Genomic DNA, 22,765 nt, shown 5'->3' with positions numbered 1-22,765 from the left:
TAAAAGTAGTGAGGCTTTACTATGTAGCCACTATCTGCCTCACAGTCTCACCATGCAAGAAATATATTTAGCCTTTGCAATTTTTGCCTGCCCTTTGCCTGGCCTCTTCTTTTTGCTGCTGTCCCCAGACCACAGTAGTGCTGTATGATGTTCACTTCCAATGGTTTACAGTTCTCAAGTAAACCTTGGTCGTGGCTGAGGGGCACAAACCATGTGTATGGACCTCACTTCCCTGACCAATTCTCATTGAGCCTTTACTTTTGAGAACCGTTTTACTCTGGCTGGCACATGAATCCTCTGTGGTGCCAAAGGCATGTGCTAAAACTCCTCAGAACAACCAGCACATGTCAACATGTCAGTATGTAGGTGCTAAGCAGGCGCTGTTCGTGGGCCCTTCGTCAGCCTGATTTAATGTACCGCTCCTACATAGCATTCTGCAACTACCTGTCCCCAGACCAGCCACCTCTGGGCACGGCTGTGGAGGTCACCTGCTCCTGCATCCAAAACAAACCATCAATGTTTTACTGATCCAGCTAACTACGCCAGAGGGCTGGTGACCTCCAGCATTAGACCCACGTACCTATAATTGTCATTTTAAGGCAGTGGCAAGCAATTAGAAGTACTTCTTCTGAATGCTTTCTGTGTTGGAAAGCTGTGTCTTGAAGAAATGGTTTCCTCTATAAAGAAGCTGCACCTACTGATCTGATGGCCCAGACTGCTAAAAAATGTGTCTAGGGAAGTTTCAACATTGTTGCAGTGTTACTGCTAAAGCCACACCAAATTCAACTGTCTTTTAATAAATCGCATAATTATGAAACAGAACTTCTGTGTTATTTTGAAAAGAAAGCAAGTGCTATGTAGGAGAAAGTTTTGATTGACAAAAATCAGCAATTTAGCCGAGTGTAAATAAAAACAGCAAAATAAATCCTTTGTTCCTAAAGCTTATAGATAAGTATAAGATGCAGAGGGAAAGAAAGATTAAGGTGTAGCAAGGAAAGTAAAGTAGTAGGAAACAAAACTTATGACAGTTATGCTCAAAAGAAGCAAAAGTTCAAAGAGCAAACAAGAAGAAAAAAAATCAAGAAGAAACAGCAGTGCAACAATAAAATATGATGAAACAACATGATGAATGAAATCTGGAAGTGAAAGCATAGGACTTTTTTCTTTTTTCATTTTCATCAGCAGTATCTGATTGACTCTTACTAGTTTCAACAAAAATAAATTAAAATTAAAAAATCTTAATTTTCATGAAAAGCATGTATCTTTGGCAAATAAGTATCTCCTTCAAGAAAATGCAGCCAGCTCTAGTTCTCTCCTGGCATTCATAATACAAACACCGTGAAGATGAGCAAAACATGTCGATCTTTGTGTTTTCTCCACTTGGCCAATATTTCTAGCGCGTAAAACTGGACAGCAAATGACCATCTCTGAACAGGAGCGTACATTCAGTGGCACAGCAGGAGTGCCTCCCGCACAACAGTCTTCCTTCTGACACGGAGTAAAGGCTAGTCTCTGGCTAGATTAGGCACATGATCTCATGTGGGGGCCACCTTTTGATTTTGGGGGAATTAAAGTTGCATAAACTTTTTAAAACCAAGGTCACTTTAGTGTTCTGCTTATACATACATGGTGGTGTATATCGTGGATGGTTGATGTAGTATGCAATCCAGGAAGTGAAGCCCCAGTAAAAGGCACAGCCCTGGAACGGACAAAAGATACTTTTTGTTGTTGTTGTTAGAAAGGGCGATAAGTAAGTACAAACCATAACTTCATAAATATAAATTCTAGTAAGTGCAAAACCCAGATGACCACTGAAAGACTTTGCAGTAGTTTCTAGTATTTCTACAAAATGTAGATCTTTTTAAGATGCTATGAAGCCACTAAAAATAAAAAAATAAAAGGAAGCACAATGTAGATTGTTGGATTGTGTCCAGTGTGTTTTATGCCTGTTGCAGGAACTTATGTTTGTTTTCTCCTTGTTTGATTTTACTGCTGAAGGGCACATTTCTCTGAGTTGTACTGCTAAAAGTCTAGGGCTGGTTAAAACAGCTGAGCTGTTACTATACCTTAAACTCATCATTTCTAAGCAAGATAGAGCTAGCTGAACAGAATGCTAAAACAGCTGAGACGATAGAGAGTAAAACTGAATAGGCCTGATTTAACCCTGGCAAAAAAAACCCAAAAACAAAAAAAAAACCCCACGCAGTTCCTATAAAGGTACTTGAGCTGCACACTGCACCTACTCCCATGGATCCAGCCCCACTCCATCCTCTTGTTAAAGATCAGCACTCGAGCAGCCTTTGCTTGGTGATTGGAGCTGTGGGCTTGGGAAAGCCCAGGCAGAGATAATGTAATCATGTTCTTGCTCTGTGTAGGGGTCACTGCTCCCATCCTTTGTGCAAGGGGAAAATAAAACCCACCAGCCAAACAATGAAACCACCCTGGAGACTGGACAAAGCCTTTCTATGCGTCCAAGTTAAGGGTCCCATGCTCAGCACCTTCTCAGGAAGAGCAGGGTGCTGGGACCGGCTACAGCTCCATCCCGTAAGCAGGGGCACAAGTCAGGCTTTCTCTTTTTAATCTTTTTATGCAATGCCACTGTGGTACATATACCACAGACATGAGGGGACAACAGCAGCTGTGGATCTTTAACCCCCACATGTATGAATCACTTTGGCAATGGCACTTCTGTTCCAAAGCTCATTACACTATATTCCTCTTTTTTTTCCTTTCTTTTTTTAAACACTGTGTATTGTAAAACATCTCTAGCTGTGCATCTCGTTGCCTCCTTTCTGGCTGGAATCGAGTTGAGCCCCCTGTCGTGGCCATATGTTTATCCTTCACTAAAATCTTAATGTATTTCAAAACTTTTAAAGGGAGGGTCTTCACATCACACTGAATGGGATGGGGCGTGGGGTGACACAAAATGACTGAGGTTGAGTATGTGAAATAAAAGAAAGGAGAGCCTATGAGTAATGACACACAGGTGAAATTCAGGAGGCTTTGGGAGACAGAACACTTTAGGCCAGCTCAGCGTCTTCCTTCCTGAGGCCTCCACCTATAGGAGAACATTCTTTTTTTCTACTTGTAATTAGATTTTATTTTCCTAATGCAAAGCCTGTCTCTTGCTCTCTATTTATATTGCACTGAGGAAGTGGAGTGTCATTTCTGTCAGCATTGCTAGATGTTGCAGCAGCATATCTCATAATAAAATAACGTTCAGTCTGAAAAATACCCTGGGCATGACAATCAGCCCCTTGGGTGGATGAGCCAAAGTGGACATTGACATGCAGGAGCTAAAATGGACATTGATTTCCATTCATGCCCTTGGGGACATGGCCCTGAAATTCTTCCTATATTTGTCCTTTGACTAATCATAATTCCTGGAGCTAGAAAATAAATTATTTTTTATTTTTCCATCTTCTTACAAGGACAGCTTGTAGGATATAAGGATGGTCTCTCTTACACAATATGATAAACATATTGTCACCTTTATCATATTTTTCAGAGGAGTGTGCCCTCCCGAAAACTTGTGAACAAATAATGTCTCCAGAAGATGTCTGATGTAGTGTAAACAATGGCAGAAGCAGGCCAAGCTGGAAGAAAAAAAAAAAAAAGGCAAATTAAGGTAAGTGAAAGATTGCTTTTTATTACTTCATGGTTTAATGTCACAAAAGGAATAAGGACTAATATTCTAAAACTGCAGAGTCACACTGAAATCGTGGGATTTAAGATATTGTCTTAATTGAAGCATCTGGAAGCAAAAATTAACAGAATCATTTTCAGTGTTATGCAAAGTTGCTTTCATTTTGCAGGGAAGCAACTTATCAACTTATTTTTACTAGCCTTGAATTAAAAAGAGCTCCTCAAGCTCTGAATGTGATACATAGCCCTGACAAGACATTAAAACAGGACAGCTGTGTATACAAGCAGGCATCTGCTGTGCTTTTCCAAAAGACATCTCCCACATTTTAAGGCCACCTTAAAACTCCTGTAGGCTGTGTCTGACATTTAAGAACATTCTTAACATCTTCTGAATGGTTTCCTTGTCCTTTGCCAATTCAAGTACCTCCATGGAGGTAGTTTGTATTTCATTTTCTTGTGGACACAAAATGAGATTTTGTTGCAAGGTTTATCCATTCTGATAGGGTTTTTTCTTGCCTGTTACAAAGAAATGAGGTAATTGTTGTGGAAATTATTATACTGGTTCTCTTTTTAGGGAGATTATGAAACAATAACAGGCATTGCTGATTTGCTTCTGAGAATGAGTCGCAGCTCACAGAGACTGAGTTTCAGAAACAAATGTCAAGAGTGGTTCCTAGTGGTATTTTATCTTGGTTACGTTTACCATACTACCGGAGTCTGTCTCACTGCAAACCAATTATAAGACATCAATGAAAAGTGGTTTTCAGCATGTGAAATCCAAAACACTTTTATTATGCATCTTGCATGGTAGCCAGAGTCAAAGATTAAACAATTTCAAAGTAATTAAAGCAGAGAGGATTGAGCTAAGAAAATTTCAAACAACGACCTATCCAAAGTCTGGAGCAAAATTCTAGCTTGCTGGGAATTTTAAAATTAATTTGGCTTAGGATGGGGACCTCAGATGAACCCATTAAAGACCGGTCACTGGAAGGATTCTGCACATCCCTTGCCTGCTTAAAGGAAGGTAAGCATATTGCTGGGTCTTCTGTGCTACCAGAAACGCTCCTTTGACGTGTATGAGCAAGAGAAGGAAGGCAAGTGTCTTGCAGCTCTGGATTTGAATTCAACAGTCTGTGTTCTCATTCCCAGCTCCACTAACTCCTTTAATGTCTCTCCAAGTCTCTGTTCCTCCATCTGTAAAAGGTATTATTACTCACTCTGTTTCTCTGCCGTGTAGCGGCTCCCCTGATTCTGCAGTCATAGTGTGGAAAAAGTACTGTGGGAAAGCTGTACAGTTCCTTGGGGCTTCTAGTTCCCTGTGTGCCCTCCCCCTTCCAGTGCTCCAGCTTATGCAGCTGACAGCCTTTCCTTGGTCATGTTCCACCCCGCTGCCAGGCACTAATCCACTAGAATGGGGACAATAACACTGAAGAGAAGTAAGTTCCTTAAGTGTGAAAGTTCCCAGCCTGCCTGGTGCATTAACTACCATCCTGTGGAGGGGTACAGTTGGTGGTGGCAGTGCCTCGAGCCTCCCTGGCAGTTATCGTGTGTAGATGCTTGCCACCTTCTTGTCTGTAACAGTTTTTAATCCCTCCCATTGATCAGGTCTGCTTTGTTTCTTCCAGAGTTCTCAAAAAATCTTGGGAATGGCAGGGGCTGTCGAAGGTCATAAGAAGCTACGTTGGTTGGCTGTCCTCTCTTAATTGCTTTTTGGCACGCTCTTGAGTTCTAGCAGACTAAGCAGGTTGTGTTTCCTTCTGGTCAGCTCCTACTGTATTATGTCAGACCTGTTTAATTTTCCTTGTTAGCAATACTGTTCCAGTGATGGAAAGAAGCAAAGCTATTTGGTTTATATTTATATATGAGCTCTTCTGATTTGTTTCTGTACAGCTAGATACAACCTGTGCTCTTCACGGTTCTATAACAGTGGCTGAGCTCTTATTTTTATTTGTCATTTAAGTGTTTTATTTCTTAAAAGTCTTTCAAAACTTAAATAGAGAAACAATTACAGTTTGAAGAGGTAAGTTTCAAAAATCAGATCACCAGTTCTGAATTCCTGTGGTACTCCTTTTGAGTTTCTCAGTTGTTCTTGACCTGACTCATGACATACAGACCTCTCGAAATTCCTCCTTGTTATGCCTAGGTGAGAGCTGGCTTAGGGGTAGTTATTTCTGTGCTGGATGCTGGTGTTACTCATCTTATGGGTGGGAAGAGTCTGGGAGTGGGACACCTGGAGTCTTATCCTCTCTTCTCTGTCAAGTGTGACTTTGGGTTACTACCCTTTGTGTTTATTATTTCACCTTCTGTTCAGACTCTGTGTCTGGAGTGCAAACTATTTGGGGAAAATACTACGCCTCCCATCGTGACCAGGTGCAGTGACCATTGCAACTGGGATCCCATTTTTGGTTGGGTTTGAGTGCTGCTAGAATGCCAAACCACTATTGGTAAGAACAATCTGAAACTCCCATTGACTCTGAGACCAGGCGTGCAGCCTCACACCCCCTGTAACCTCCTCAGAACTGGAAATGCAGTCTCCATCCCTCTGGCTCCTTGTCCTCCAGGAAAATAGTTCACGCAAGTGTCACTTACTGAACCACTGGGTGGCGGAAGTTCTTCGTACTTTCCACTTCATCATAAATAGTTGAGAGACGAATGTAAAAGAGCAGATATATTAGAAGAGGCCCGGTGTATTCTGTTAGAAAAAACTAGAAATGAAAAAGAAAATAGCTGTATCAGAGTAGAAAATTGTACCAATAAAGGCACAAGAAAAAGAATACCCCTATCCACAACAGCTATTCATCCTTTGAATGTCATTTTGGCTTCATTTTGAGGACTTAAGTGGCACATAGGTTTTTGTCTGCTGTCTCTTTAGCAAAGGAGTAAAATCCATCTAGGAAATGAGAGAGAGGTTTCTGTGCAAAACATTAACCCAGCCAGGAAGGCTTCATGGAAGGTAGTCAAAATCACAGTCATCTCCTCCTTATGCTTTTGGCTTTGCCTCTTTGGAATCTAAATAACACTGAAAATCAAGGCCCAAAAGCTGAAGGCACCTTGTTTTCTGCCAGTGTTTTTTTACAATTAAGTGATACATCAGTTAAAAGCCAACCAAGCAGGACAGAAACCAACATAGCTTTGAATCCTGGTTGCTAGCAGAGTCATCTGGAAGGGAGGCATCATTGCTTGAAATTTGGTGGTGGGCAGAAGAGCAGGACCTGCCTGCCTGGTGGATGGCGCTTTGAGCCTTTGTTCAGTCACCGAGTGGGACTCCTCCCTGTGCAGGCATCAGCAGAAGTAGCCTGCGGTAGGCAGACTGGACAAGTAAGTTACTCTGTAAAACAGAAGGAAATCATTTCATCTCCTCACTGTCACCGCTGCTAGCCACAGAGAGCTGAGAGGAGGTACGGGGGCAGGGAGAGAAGGTGGGCTTATAGCGCTGCCATGAGCCACCCTCAGTTTTGTGTTCTGGCTTTGGTTTGGTACAGCCTGTATTGCCTTTTGTCAGGGCACACTCTGAAGCTACAAACAGCTGGAGGAAGTAAAATGTGGTTAGAGTGATGTGAGGTCTGGATTTGATCATCTGTCCCACCTGCAATGAATCTCAGAATAAAATGTAAATGGTGTCGTACTACATGTTTATGTATCTAACACTATGATTTCTGTGCTCCATTTAGACTCTGCATGATCCCAAGAGTGGTCGTGTGTGTGTGTGTATGAAAACTTTTAATCAAGGAGTGTCTAAGAGCCCACATTGTTGTGGAACACACCACAGCCAAGGGCTTATTAGAGTTTGTCCTAATAGCAGTTGTATGGCTCTCTTCCTAACTGTGAGTCCGCTGTGTTAGGCACTGCAAACACTGTAAGAGACAGCCTCCACTATTGAAACCTAATACACTAAATATAGACAATGGTGGTAGAGGAGGCAGAGGTGCACGTAATATGGTCCAGGCAGGTCAGTGTAAGAGCTAGGAATGAGCTGCTTTCTTCAGTGTAGCTTTTCCTCTCAGTCATGAGTTGCACCAAAAAATACACCCGTAACTGCCAGCTTTTATCATCTGTTTGGCATAAGCATATTGAAAGCTGCCAGGAAAATTTGGCAGGACATAGCACCAAGTTGTGGTTACTTGTTGCTGCACCAAATGTTCCCCCCTTTATCCCCATTTCAGATGTTGAAAGGAGAAGGAGAACTTCACAATTTAGTAAAAAAAATCCAGTCTCTATGTAACAGCCAAAGCTAGTAACCACATGATTCCTGAAACCCTGTGACTGGGTGAGGAGGTGTTTTTGTTGTAGGAAGGTGGATGCAGAGCCTCCCATCAGAGCAATTCAGAGAAGCACCTGAGAGCACCAAGAGCAGTTCTTGAGTTGACGTTTCTGGGGGTGAGCAGCATCAGCATGCTTAGGGTACTTTACAGGCCAGGGACAAGGTCCCATCTTATCTGTGTGTGAGTCACATCCAACACAAAGCATTAATCACCCATGCGGAGGCAGGCGGTCCAGGGTCAGCTGTGAGATTTGCAATCAAAGTAGGTATTGTCTGGCAGGCAGGACTGTATTTGCCTTTGTCATAACTGTGGCACACTGCTAGAACATAGCCAAGATCAGTAGCATTCTGTTTTAGAGGATGAAGTTCAATTTGCTGTAGTGGTTTGGGGTTATTTTTTACATTTTGGGTGAGTTTCAGTCTGTTTCCCCCTGTTGCATCTCCCATGCTGCAACCTCTGCTCTCCTTCTCTGTCCCATTGATTTTAAACTCAACAAAAATGAAAAGTGAACTCCAGAAAGGCAGGCAGAGAAACTGCTAAAAATCCCACAGGTTCAAACAGGTGGAAGGGAAAGTAGTCTTAACACAAAATTACAATTGGTTCTAACCATTGGCAGTCAAAGGCAAGCACCATTCTTTTACTGTTGATTCTCAATGAATATATGCAATTAAGCCTACCTAGTATCTTCAAGCTCATCCTATAGTTGACTAATTGCTGGGCTTGTGGAGTTATTAGTTGTGGAGTTGTGGTAAGGATCAGTTCAACCTATGATTTTTACAGATGCTCAAATAAACTACAAAACTACTAAGATACTAGTTCCTGCTGTCATATCCTGTAAAAATAATAAACAAATTTTAAACAATCCTGAAAATAATAACATTGTATCTTGTAGTTTCTAGACAAACGAAATACCATTTCTGTAAAAAACAGAAAAGTGATAATTTAAAACACAGAGCATTTTTCTTCAGCAGATTTGTGAAAAAATATCCAATATTTAGAAGCAAATTACTTTTTCTTTACCGTCTTGTGGGCCTGCCTAGATTATTTTGGTGCAGCCAAATATGGTGGATCTGCCACACTGGACACTTTTAACATTCGCTGGACAGGGTGCTGGGCCATCTCGTCTAGGCTGTGCTCTTCCCAGAAAGGTTGGACTAGATGATCCCTGAGGTCCCTTCCAACCTGGGATTCTGTGATTCTGTGATAGTAAACACTAAGATATTTTCCTGGAGGAGCATTACATCTCCATTACAACGTGGATAGCTCAACAAAATTTAACTGTTGAGCTCATCATTAACTCACTGAAGCAAGAAAAGGAGATTGCCCCTTTTTTCCACACCTATACATGCTATTTCATACCTTGCACAGTGTCCAGTTCTCTTACCTTCCTTCTCTCCTCTACAATGTCTGGCATTATATACTGTATATACCTCTTATTCTCAGTGGCATAGAGAAAGTGCTGTTCTTGAATCAAACCTCTCCCAGGCATGAGCTCCATACAGGGTGCTAAACTCAAGCTTCATTAACTGTCTCAATTATCAGGTCCTTGGGGACCTGACTCAGTAATACCTAAACTGTATCTACTACATAAAGAACAAAACAGAGATCTGAAATATGTCAAAAGGGAGCTAATGTAGGAGTCTCCATCGTTCGAGAGATGATGGGACAACTGGGAAAACAAATTGCAAACCAGCAAAGCGCTTTATCTTGCATGAGAGAGATTATACCGGCTTCTTTCATCTCTGTTCAGATGATCATGCCAGTAACACCTTGCTGAACTGAGTAACAACCAGGTCAGGAATTATAATCCCAGACCTTATAAGGCGGATATTTAGGGAGATATGAATGCAGCAGAGGTGAAAGGAGCTCTTTAGAGTTATTTGAGGGACTGTGAGGTGAATTTTCTGGCTGCTAGGGGCAGTTGGTGTGTGCCTGACACCATCCCAGCAGGTCTACTACAGGGAATGTAAAGGTTTTGATGTGAGTTAATAGTACCATGTGTACTGGTTAGGAAAAGGTGAAAAGGACAAAAGGAAGCTATACCCAGAGGTGGTGGAGTGGAGGGAGTCTGAAAAAAGTCCAACAGAATCATTATAAATGAACAGCCCATGGATTAGCAATCTTCACATGAGGGCATCAGCTAATTCCTTTCTGTAATGTTTACGGCGTGCCCTTTCTGTAATACCACACAACAGACCCTATCTTGTATCATGTTGCCTTTTGGCATAGTCTCACATTATCTCATTTACGACACGCTGCAGAGCAGAGCTGAGGAAAGGCCGTGTAGCCTTTTCCATACTGATCCCTTCCTGCAGCTCTTTCCATGCCATGTAGGGGCAGTTTCCCAGTTCATCGATGCTGGTCGTGATGTTTTCTCTTCCAATGCCAACAGGATGTCTGGGTTCAAGCAGGGGAGGCGGAGGGCATGGTATGAGGATAATACCTGCAGCTGGGACAATGACTTTGGGTCATTGCCTGAAGCTCTCGGCACAGCAAGAGATACAAAATAGCTCAAGCATGTCCTGAGTAACTTTGATGGAAAAGCAGCTGCAGTATATAAATTATCTAATGGACAGTGCTTAGTTTCTCTGATAAATGTGAGACAAAGGCACTAGTTGCAGGTCTGAGCCAGGGTCAGACTAATACAGTACGTACCACATAGAGGAGGATCTACTGTTATCAGATAGACAGACCATTGCTATGTGTGAGTGTACAGAAAAGAGTGGGGTTTCTGAGAAACCCAAAACAAACAGGCAGCTGAACCCCACAAGTCCACAAATCACATTAAACTAAGCATCTAACTACCTCAGACTCCTTTTATAATGCCAGCCCTAAGTACTCTTGAGCTGATGATCATTAAGAAACATTACTGATTTCTGGACTAATTCTACTTCACATGCTTTGCTACCTCATTAAAGACAGTTACCTGGGAATAATGGTCTAATTTTAGCAGCATATCTAAATCTTCATCTTCTTAAAATTTGTGTATTTTCATGTTTGCAAAAATCTGCAGCAGTAGCAGTTTTGTATCAAGTAGTACAATTCTTAAGGGCTGCTTGAATATTCAGTGATTTTTGTTCCTCATGGAACTGGCTAATCCATTCAACAAAACTTATATAGTGCATGCAGGGGCACCTGAAACTTCCCTTGTCTGAGCAGATTTTGCAGTGACTCAGTGTCTAAGAGTATTTTGGGCTACAGCTCGATATTTACTGCAAATATCAGAGTTAGGGATGGATTTGCTGTAGGATTTTATAGGCAAATTGCAGCTGACTCAGGCCAGCTTCAGGAGCTGGGGATTGAAGGGTGATGGACGTTCTTCCTCCTTGAGCCAGGCCTGTGTTCCCTTTGAGGGAAACGGGAGGTGAAATCCCAGCTTCCTCCTGCCTTTTCTCCTGAGCTGTCTGAAACCACTGGTTTGGCATCGTATCACTCCTACTCTGGTCAAGATTCTTCCCTGACAGCACAAGTTTTAACATGTTTCTTACTCAAAATGGAAAATTACTGCAAATTAACAAATGCACTTCTTATACACACACGTATCTGCATGTTACATGTGTTGGTACCTATACATATTCAGCAGAGCACTCAAGTTCTATTTGTAACCAAACACCAATGTGAGTTCAGATTTGCTGCCAAATCTTTACAGGACTTTGACAGCATTTTGAAATCTGCCATATAATATATATCATTTTAAAATGTATATTGATCATCTGCTGTGTAGATACCTAAATGAAATAGTGCTTTTTAACACCTGGCTATTACTACTAATCTCAGCTAGCTCTTCCACATTGCTTTTCATCTAGAAGCCTCAAAGCACTTTGCAAAGAGGAAAATACTGTTATCTTCTTGCTGTAGATCTGGAAACTGAGATACAGAGAAATTCAGTGACCTGTCAAGGTCACCAGACAAGTGGGCAAAGATTGACAAAGGGGCACCTGGTTCTCTGAAACACTGGTTCACCCTCCTCTTTGTGCTCTCCGTATCCCCATGTATGGGGTTGGGCAAAAATTCCCCATACAAAATAATTTTGCCAGGTTGACACGTTATAGAGGGACTAAAACTTCTCAAATTTGAGTAGATTGACAAATTGTCAACCTCCCTAGTTACTCTGAATACAAATAGGAAAGGGTTTGCACTTATCAGTACCATACATCAAGTAGCTCTTTGTTCCTTAAGTAGCAGGAAGGGTTTAAACATAAAGTTGTATACAACTGAAAGAAAGAGTTTGTTCTGTTTATGCTTACTGAATTCCCTCTACTTTCTTTTTTTCTTTTGAAACTATAAGCACTTATGCATAGGTTCTTCAGCCTGTACTGTGCTTAACAGCAACCAAAATGTTCACCCCTCAGAATTAATTTTCCTAGTAGCTCCCTAACTCCATTTGGCACCTGAAAAACTGACATGCTGGCATGGTTCATTGTAAGCTTGTGGCATTTGTTGCTGAGACCAAGAGAAATAATTGCAACACTGTTTGCCTCATTAGAAGCAACATCTGAGGAATCCCAGTCAGCCAGCTGGGCAGTTTCCGAGGTCTTCACTTATCAGTTGAATTCATGCTGCCACTGGGCAGTAACAAAGAGCCAAAAGTATATGTGGCCCAAGGAAAGGCACAAACAATATAAAACCATGGCAAGAAAACAGGCAAATGCAAGCTGTTCTCTCCTGATAACCCTGGAGGCTGAAAACTATTAGACAATTAAATGAAAAATAAGACCAATCTTGTGTATGTAGTTTGCCTTTGTGAAAGGTTACAATGTTTTGAAAGTTCACAGCATTTGACCGGGATCAGCTCGAGACTTGGCTGGCTGTACCAAGGTAGAGCAGCACTTACTCTTTGCTCAAGCAGAAACGTCTGGCAAGCACAAACTGCTAGCTGTAAAATGGAGGTGCTTTGCATTACAAATAATTGTAGTTGGAAAAAGGGATGTAGAGGAAATAGTGACTTCTTTTTTTCCTGGAGATCATCTGCTATGATCAAATTATCTATTGATCCAAGAGGTTTAGCAATGAAAAACCATTTGGGGATTTCTCTCTCTTTGGCACTCTGTTGCAGTCATTCTTAAGCCACTCACAGATTTACACAGAATCACATGTTCTGTTTATTTGGCACCTCTGCAAAGTTTTCCAGGCACCCACAATTCCCTGAAAGTGTTATTCAATTTGTAGGGCCCTGTCCTACAACTAACTGTGTTTGAATTGGCCACAAAATATGCAAGCTCTGATATGTATCTGCTGAAAAATATATTCATTGACATTCCCCACTGATATAGCCTCCAACTCCTCAGCTCTCTCTCTTACCTTGATCTCAAATTCCTTCCTAAGCAATGATCATATGGGTTTTCTTACATTTATCTTCTTCACACTAGCCCACTAGTTTGCTGGGACTCCCAGCCCTCCTACTCCTTCAAATTCCTCAGATCCTGTTCTGTTTTCTTTTACTATGATCCTCTGTACTTCTGAATCACATTGAGACATTATAAACCTTTACTGAAGTCTCTTCTTCTGTTCCCAAATTAGGCAAAACATCTTAAGTTGTTCCGCATAGGAAGCCCAAAGCTGACCTCAGTATAGAGAAGGTGGAGAAAATTAGTCTGCAGCAATTTGGCTGCCTCTTTTTTAAACCCATCAATAGTCATAGACTGCTTCGTATTACACTCATCCCACAGACTTCATGGGATTGTCCCACATTTACAGGACCGAGTGAACTCTGCCAGCCACAGCCAGAGCAAACTGCTTCCCCCCTATTCGCCACCACCCACTCCCACAGGACAGAAAAACTTTGCTATGAGAGCAAGAGGAGAGAACCACACTGACCAAAACATTGCCTTCCCCCTGAGGGAACAGGCACACCTGGTTATTCAGTACAGCATGCACTTCCCCACTGTATACACCTGCTATACATAACCACAAAGCCTCAGACACAGATCTCTTGGCTTCTTGTTCATTTTCCGCAATGTCTAACTTGGTGATAATTTTGCTTGCCAGCCAGAAGGGAACAGACCAATTAGTGCAAGCGTAGATTTTCAAATTTCAAAGAGGTTCTTGGGTTTAAGTAAGTATTAGTCTCTACATTTCTAAATTGAGCAGAATTTTTTTCATTGGGAAATTTGAAGTTATTCCAGAAAAATTATGCATAATACAATCTTAAACCTATTAAATACAGTTCCATTTTTCAGCCGTTTCTGTTTAACATCAGCAGAAGCCTATTGAAGTCGTAACTCATATCAGAGAGAATCAACGGTTTTCTCTGTGTTATCATTTGTTTGCATCACAGAGCTGTGTGAAATCAGAGTCACGTAGGGAGGGTATGTGAGGCAAGGGGACTATACAAACAAAAAGCAAAAAAATGCACAACCCAAAGAACTATAATCTAAGCAAATGGAACAGTTCTGCTGCCAGATTCAATATTTTAAGGCTCTCAGGAGTCAAACTATTTAAGCAATCCCTAATTTTAAACAACAGTTACAAAAAATATTTACTGAAGTACTGTGTTTCAGGGTTAATCTTATGAAATTCACAGACTTGGAGGCAAAACATATTTTTCCACAGTTCTATGCTGTTTTCCCAGCTTTATTTTGATCCTTCTGGTAGCCTGCCTGGGTAGCAAGTAGACAACAGAAGATGATAAATCAGAAATTGCAATCACTGCTTAAAGAAGGAAAGCTTTAACAGAAGTCTGAGTCTGAGCAGGAAGAATGGTTTTCTTCTTCCTTTTGACTACAGCAGCAGTATGCATTCTTAGCAGTAAAATACCAGCCATCTTTCAAAAACTCACATGCTGCATTGCAATATGTAAAAAGAGGTCTCTGTCAAATATGCTTAGGACCAAAATTGGACAGAGATTAAAAATAAACCCCATCACTCCAGTGGTGGGAATTTCAAACACCCCTGGGGGTACAATCTTTGCAGGAGGCTTATAGAAAAGATCTGTAAACACAGCTCCCATTAGTATCTCTGCAGCATCAGTCAGCAAACCTCAACTATGCCTTCCAGGTAGGGTAAAGGAATTGGTAAATCTTGTGCAGAAGTAAATTACGTGTTTCAGATAATATTTTTTTACAAAAAACAAGGCAGACTAGAGAGAGAGCTCTAACATAATCCATGGTACTAAGAAACAGGTTTTGTTTTCTCCCTGAATTGCTTTCTGGAGACGAGCCTTGAGAGCCTCCATTCTTCTAAAAGAGCCAGATGAGGTTGGATTTCTACCCACCTTATCCCAGGAAAGGGCCTCATTCTCAGAAGAGATTAGCAAGTAATTGCTCCAGTGGAGAATAATTGCAAATCCCTCACCCCAATTTGACCTCCTTCCTCCCTCAGAGCAACCCAGGCTATAGAACTTGTTGAAATCTGGTCAACCAATCTCAGAGCTCTGGTGTAAGCCACCAAAAATATATTGGTCACTGTGCAACCACATTTTAAGAAGGCTGAGGATGAGAAGGAAACATCCTTCCTACAAAGTGGCAGCCTCTGACAGAGGGACTGAGTAGACAACAAGAGGAGATGACAAACTCTTGAGCCACAAAGGTAGAGTGTGACAAGGACTGTAAATCAGAGACTGTACGTTCTCCAAAAGGGAAGCTGAGGTTTCTTGATTCAGAAATACGCTCCTAGCCCTTAGGGACCCAAACTCTTTGTGAACAGACAATAGCATCATCTTTTATTTTACAACATACTTGGAGAGCGTACTGCTCCCACGAGGTGGAGGTGGGTATCACTTTCCCCTTTTAAAAAACACAAGCTTATTACCTTGGTGCAAATCCCCAGCACTGAGGGTCTTAGTGTTTTTGATCCTCAAGTGGGCATCTCAAGTGTGATCTCCAGTGAGGTGACCAAGCCCCAGAGGACCCAATTCTCTGCTTATTTTTCCCCTAGACAGATCCATGCCCAATGCATTGACCACTGGAACAGCAACATATCAACATGTGCTTTTGTATCTATTTTTGGAGTCCAGACCGGAATGTGGCCCTTTGCACCTCAGCTATCATTTTGCTGATGATGATAAGAATATTTTTATTCTCCACCTTGTTTATTTAAATGTCAACCCTTTAAATCAGAAGCATCCCTCACTGTGTGCATAAATCTGATAGAGCATCAAGGGGGACGGGAGAACGGGAGCTCTAAGCACAGTAAAAATGGCAGTAAAACTATATATCCTGTGTACAAATACATTCTTAATTGCTACTGTTAGAATACAGTCTTCTGTGAACTTTTTCCCTATTGCTATAGACTAGCTATAATATTAAAATCCCTTGACTGTTTAAATGATGTGGCTAGGAAGAAGATTTCTCCCACTGAGAATGGAGACAATTTAGAATATGGAACAGAATGGGATAAGATGAATATTCAGAAACTCATGGAGTCAACTTTCTGCACACACAGATTAAATCATAAAAAATGCCACTGCCTGCAGTATCAACTGCACTATTTATAACGGGATATTAAGCTTTAGTTATGTTACTGTCTTAGGCTACATAAACCACCAGGAAAGGAGAGAATAAATAAGGTTCTTGCAGATTACTTAGTTGTAACAAACAGGAGGCTGCACTACTCACAATTTTGCTTTGCAAGGAAATTCCACGTTTGAGAGGTGGTGAAATGGGCTGGGGGGGAAGCAGAACCCCAACTAGCATTAATCAGTATGGCCCCAGTAGGCCATTAATCAGTATGGGAATCAGTGGGGTAAAGGCTTAGCCTTGGTAAACTCACAAACCTCTGCTGTAACAGGTATGTCACACAGTGTGAACTGCTCTACCTCCACTGAAGTGTTTACTTGCTTGTCACCACCCGGGGATTTGGGACCTGTTGTTAGAACTGGGAAGGACAGATATAGGTCATGTTCATAGGGGCTAAAGCCTCCCAGGGGGTGTGCTGCTAGGTGCTATCTGCTTTCCTGGAGAGAGAGAAATGGACATGAGCTTGAGCAGGTGAGATGGATATGTGACCTTACAGTGCTGATCCAGAAGCTGACTCTTCCCAAAGTCAAGGGCAGTTCTGGCAGTGACATCCACCTTGAGTGTACTGTTTAACAAATAAGGAGCTGTAAAATATCATATCCATTCTAGGTGTCTTGTAGTAATTCTTCCTAGCCCGTAGGGACCTACTGGAGAGAGGAACCAGTGCTAATATCTGCAATCTGTTTAAAGTCCTGACACTCATAAGCTCCATCCATATAGGCACAGCCAAGGAAAGACAGTGGCCTTGTGGTCACCTCACGTGAGCAGGATGGGATCTGTGGGCTGCCTGAGGTAAGAATCTAATAATTTGGCCTACAGCCATGATGGCTGTTAAGAAAAATTCACTTGCTTCATTAAAGGAACTGCAAGCAATTGGCAGTTTGTTTTCCATTGCTATGAATAGTCTCATCGTGGCTTTTATGGCTTTCAGAAACAGTAGTTCTATCTTACTCGTGTTTCTCACTGCAGAGATCGGGACTCTCATTACCCAATATATAGATGTGGGCTGTGTGTTACTCCAGCTAACACAGTACATGCAAACTACAGCAAAAGCTAGGTTGGTCTAGTAGTGAGACTACTTTCAGCTGCACCACCTATGCCTGCTGCAGGACATTGAAAAGGTCTCTTCATCTCCCATTCCTTCACTGTCTCTTCAAACCCTTCTGCTGCCTTTTGTCTTTGGGCTGTGAAAGAATTGAACCTTTCACTTCATCCTTGCACAGATGAGCCTATAAGATTAAAGTTCCCCACAACCTCATTTGGGTGGAATGTGTTGCCTCTCTCCCGCCACCCTGACCTTCCAACAGCTGCTTACACTAAAATAACTGAAGTCAATGTGAGAACAAAAGTAAAAAGAGACCATGGTTCTACCCACAGCATAATACAGGTACTGTTGCTCACGGCAAATGCTTTTGTTTTACAAAAAGATTCAAAGGTATTGTGACTCCTGAGCCTGGCTGGGCATCTTCTGACTGGAATCCTTGGCCTCACCACTCTTTCAGAACTGTTCTTTGGATGACTAAAGAGTAAGACATTCCCATCCAATAATTCTCCTGCATTAGTAACAGGATTACCAGATATCCATTTTTTTCTCTTTAATATCACAGAATCACAGAATCCCAGAATCCCAGGTTGGAAGGGACCTCAGGGATCATCTAGCCCAACCTTTCTAGGAAGAGCACAGTCTAGACAAGATGGCCCAGCACCCTGTCCAGACAACTCTTGAAGGTGTCCAACGTGGCCGAGTCAACCACTTCCCTGGGGAGATTAGTCCAATGGTGACTGTCCTCATTGTGAAGCTGAGAAGCCTTGCAGCAAATGATTGTATTTTGCTACAGGTACTGCACCTGCATATAAACCCTAGATAAGCTAAAACTGGTTTTAAAAATTTAATTTTTTCCCTCAGGCAATATTGTTATGTCCACCTTCTAATCTTTAATTGGATGTCAGAGTTAGTACATTGATAACTTAGCTTACTAACTATTTAATTCTGGTTTGACTGCTGATAAAGTAATTATGCTACTTGACAAAGGGAAGGACAGGCTGAGGAAGTTGGAGTAATTTGATACTAAAACACTTTGTACTTTAAGATATATTGTGTTGATTGTTACAAGGACATACTTACTGTGGTCCAACCGACCTGCTGACCCAGGTCTGTAAAATACAGTGTAATGATGGAAGAAACAGCAAGGCTTTGAATGTTAACGGAATCCTTCAAATAGGGCCCATCTGTAATGACAAAAAGGGAAAAGGAGACAGCATGAACAACAGGCATCCTCTCAGCGGCTCAGCACAATGTATAGGCTGCCCTGCCTGGGTCAAGGTGTAGGCCCAACTTGTATTCTGATTTATTTTGTTGACTTGGTACTTATTCTCTAGGTTAGCTACTATGGGAGTTATTCTCCTCTTATTTTAATGAGAGCATTAGGCTGACATGACACTGGGCAGCAATGCATAGCAATTATTATGACGCTATCTCTGTTAATCTAGACCATTAGAAACATGCCATGCAATCACAGACAATCTACAGAGCGCTTTTGTTCTGTCTTGCAAGACTAATAGGAAAGTCGATGTTAAGCAGTGTCTCCCTCACTGATATCTTTTGCTAAAGCATTTGCATTCTGAGGCTATTTTACAGTAGGTGGGACCATCATGATGAACGTAACTTCTTGGGCAAAGGCCCCCAGACCAAGTTTTCTTTGTAAGCTGTCTGACGTAGGCAGGCCAGGTGTATCTGAGCATTACATTTCTTTTCACATTATTCTGAGGCATCTGAGTCCAGTCCTGATGGACCTAGAGTGTACAGGCACAGTCATAAAATGGCAATACCTTGTTCTTTTTTTTTATAAAGGCAGTGAGTTGAATATTAGGAAACACCAACAGCCACTGGCATGGGGTGTTACCATGGCTGCAGCATTTCTTTCCTCTTTTCCACTTTGTGTATTGTGTCTCCCCATCAACATATGTTTGATGGCTGTTTTAAGTCAGTGAGGGTGCTAAATTCCACCAGGTACTGAGCCCTCATTTTCTAGAGCTCTGCAACGCTACATGTCCACAGACCAAATGCCACACAGCCCGTGCATGGCAGCTTCATCTCCCACTGCCACGTCCACCAAGACCTGGTGTACTGGCACAAACAAGAGGCTGCCTCCTGCAGCCAGTTGCACCTTCTGATGAGGCTGTAAGCAAGTATTAAAACAGTTAATGCAGTAAGTGAGTGAATTAGTGAGGGAAGTGAGTGAATGGTTTTAAAACTGCCTTGTCTTCATTATTTGATCATATACTGTATTATGAAACATATATATTTAGTGGTTATGAATAAACCACTAGATTCATAAACCACCATTAGATTCCTTTATTAATGAGAAAGCTAATAAGTTAATAATTTATATCAATTAATGAAAAAGTACTAACATTTCACCCAATAACACATATATAGAGAGCAATACTGTCAGGATGAGAATTTGCTAGAGGATTAGTAATATGTTAGGTGGTTGTATTCAACCATATGGATACTTACTGCGTTCTAGCTGCAGGCCAACACGGGAAGGGTACCACTGGGGACCTGTTGAAATCACAAAGCATGGCTGTTAATTTCATGGTGGAGGATCTAAATTTCTCTTTCTGTTAGTATTCTTTTTAGCTGATAGCTACAAATGTGAGATGAAAAAGAATCCTCTTTTTCAGACTCAGCTATTCAAGGATAATACAAGAGAGATAGGAGGAGCACACAATACACATATTAGAGCAGAAATCCCTTCTCCCCACTTGAGGTTGGAAGGGCCAATCTCAGTGTTGAATGCTCTATCTGCACGCAAAAAAATGGGTATGTGCATGCACCACTGGGAACTATAAAGAGGACCTGTTTATTACTACATTTGCCAAAGCTCCATACTAAATGTGTCAGTCTTGCCCTGCCCTCCAAAATTATGCTTCTTCTACAGTCTTGTCCAAAGGGGTTGGGTTTTCCCATTTAGGCATATAAAATCTTACTAGGGACATGCAGGTAGCACTAATCCTTACTCACAGATTAATCGGGCAAATAGAGACACAAAAACCAGAGGCACCTGGATAGTTAATACCGGGTTATGTATGACTTCCATGATACCCATCAACTTAAGGATGTTCCCTAGAAGCAGATTTTTAAATGCTTTAGTTTAAATTTTTCTTCCAAATGCACAATAGCGGTTGGCAGTTATTAGGTGCCCTTTGATGACTTTGGACAGACACCCTTCACTTTGTTCGAACAGGTACAGGTCTCCAGCTGCATTTTTTTCTCTGTGTCAGGGCAAGTAGGTAGGTGCCACAGAAAGACTGCAGAAGGGATCACAGCTGCTCAAATTGTTAACTTGTCCTGCTCTTTGTAGTGCCTGTATGCAGAAGGCTGCCCTACAGCTGTGCTGGTTGAATGGATGATACAAGCACTCCTTCTTGGCATCACATAACTTAGCTTAACCCACACACATACTTCAGTTAGCTGTTGAAGGTTTTTAGGTCCGACCTGGCACGTTTTAGGGCTGACCTAGAGCAGCCTGGAGAGACCTTACACAGCCCATAGTGCTGACTGAGATTTGGGGGCAGCAAAGTCTGACAGAGGAAAGCGAGGGAAGAGCTGCACTATCACCGCTGGCGGCCATTTCTACCACATTAGTCTTTATTTACTTCGACACACCTTAGGACAGTTGATAGCCTGAAAGAGATCTGCTTTGTCTTTTCAATACAAAGTCTGGGTGAAATTAGTCAAATATAGCCATGGTTTTCTTTAGACCCATCTTACAATTCTTAGTATTCCTGCATTTAAGATACCAGTACTTCCGTAACTTAAACAAATGGAAAAAAAATTCTCCGCAATGACTGAGATCGAACATGGGAACATTTGCCCCGAGAAGCTGTGGATAGTCAGGCCCAGACGGCAAAGACCCTGAACAATCTTATAGGACTTGAAAGTTGGCCCTGCTCTAAGCAGAAGCCTGGACCAGCTGAGCTCCAGAGGTTGCTTCTACTTTAACTGTATTTCAGGATGGTCAAGAGAGTTTGTTCAGCCCCACCAGCTGCCAGCTGGAGGGGAAGGGGAGCTGTACACAGTGTGCACTGCACCCACTGTGCAGCGGCACCCAGCGCACTCTCATTTCAAAAGCACTTGATCTGAGTTTTGTCGGCAAGAACAGGCATTAGGTGAACCCATGAACCGGGGCTAATAGCAAGAGGCGAGACATCCATCAAGTCGCAAACATTTTTTTTCAAGGCACCACAACAATCCATGGCTATTAAAGATAACAAAAGGAAGATAGAGAAAGAGCAGCTGTCTGACTTGTCAAGGAAGATATGATTTGCTCCAGGACAGCAGTTATCAATAGTTATTTGGGAGCCTGAAATGCAATGTACTTGTTTTAAATTGGAATCTTCACCCCAGCCCCGCCCCCACCCCCATATCACAGTATGTTTCAATAAAAGCCAATTTACCTGATCCTGTGGCAGTGCGCTTTTAGGTATGGCTCATAATCTTCACAAGGGCAAACAGAGGTTGTGCGTTTAAGCACGTCATCCCACATTTCCAGTCCTTTAGCTTCAGTACACCATTATGTTCAAAGATTCTCAAAGATTCAGACAGATGATGCTGCTTGTCTACAGCGAGCGACCTTGTTATCACACCACTGTCTCTCTCTGGTTTCCAGTATTTTGCTGGAGGGACCTGGAATTCAGTGTTGGGATGTTCCTTCCCAGCTCTTACTATTGGTGGGGGGCCACTAACTAATGTCAAGTAGAAATGCTATGCAAATGGAGTGGGGAGCGGAGTCCAAACACATGCCTGTTTGTAAGCGTTGTTGGTTTTAGTCTGAACATGAAAGTTCCCCATTTTCAGTCATTACTGGCCGCAGACTTCAGCAAGGCTGTTCCCAAGTTGCAGCTGCCCAGGGTCCTGCAAAAAACAGCATTGCTTTCTGGAGAGAAGTGTGACCACACTTTAGCTCTTGGGAAGTCTCAGAGGTTTGGCTGGTCTGCTCTCTCAGCCTGATGAAACTCATTTCAGAGACAGGAAACCCCACACATTCCTAGACATCAGAGATTTTCCTGCTCACCACTTGGTAGCAGTCAGCTAAGGGACCCTGGTCCCACTTGTCACCATTTACCTGCCTCCTTACTGTGACTGTTTTCCACAGGGATGCTCCAGAGCTCTCACTAGGACAGCTCTGGATTTCTGTTTGGCAATGTGGGAAGCCATTCCAGTCCAGCCTGGAATGGCAAACACGCATTCATGCCATTCCTATAGGAGAAGAGCTTTTCTTTCTTTTAATAGTGAAAAGAAGCCAAACACAGTGATTCATTATCACTCATTAATTCTTGCTACTGCCTGTCAGAATAGGGGGTTGATGGCTCTCTTGGATACCTACAGCCAGACCT

At 42.1% G+C, this 22,765-nt stretch overlaps 1 protein-coding gene and 2 long non-coding RNA genes across 4 annotated transcripts in view; 2 read left to right on the top strand and 1 right to left on the bottom strand.

Moving 5' to 3' along the window:
• The window catches only part of LOC135313135 (uncharacterized), a 91,434-nt gene extending 87,812 nt beyond the window's left edge, over window positions 1–3,622 (top strand). The window contains exon 3 of the long non-coding RNA XR_010372733.1: window positions 3,509–3,622. This is a non-coding gene — a long non-coding RNA (uncharacterized LOC135313135). The remainder of the gene's footprint in view (window positions 1–3,508) is intronic.
• TECRL (trans-2,3-enoyl-CoA reductase like) overlaps window positions 1–22,765 on the bottom strand; it is a 73,776-nt gene that overhangs the window by 10,034 nt on the left and 40,977 nt on the right. For both annotated transcript variants that reach the window (XM_064450183.1, XM_064450182.1), the window contains 5 exons: window positions 19,884–19,928; window positions 18,489–18,592; window positions 6,235–6,350; window positions 3,491–3,596; window positions 1,627–1,699 (listed from right to left, as the gene is read on the bottom strand). In XM_064450183.1, the coding sequence (XP_064306253.1) occupies window positions 1,627–1,699; window positions 3,491–3,596; window positions 6,235–6,350; window positions 18,489–18,592; window positions 19,884–19,928 (444 nt within the window). The remainder of the gene's footprint in view (window positions 1–1,626; window positions 1,700–3,490; window positions 3,597–6,234; window positions 6,351–18,488; window positions 18,593–19,883; window positions 19,929–22,765) is intronic.
• LOC135313134 (uncharacterized) overlaps window positions 17,971–22,765 on the top strand; it is a 58,448-nt gene continuing 53,653 nt past the window's right edge. The window contains exon 1 of the long non-coding RNA XR_010372732.1: window positions 17,971–18,201. This is a non-coding gene — a long non-coding RNA (uncharacterized LOC135313134). The remainder of the gene's footprint in view (window positions 18,202–22,765) is intronic.

This window comes from Phalacrocorax carbo, chromosome 4 (assembly GCF_963921805.1).
Source record: "Phalacrocorax carbo chromosome 4, bPhaCar2.1, whole genome shotgun sequence".
Classification (NCBI taxonomy): domain Eukaryota; kingdom Metazoa; phylum Chordata; class Aves; order Suliformes; family Phalacrocoracidae; genus Phalacrocorax; species Phalacrocorax carbo.
This window is presented reverse-complemented; position numbering and strand designations above follow the sequence as displayed.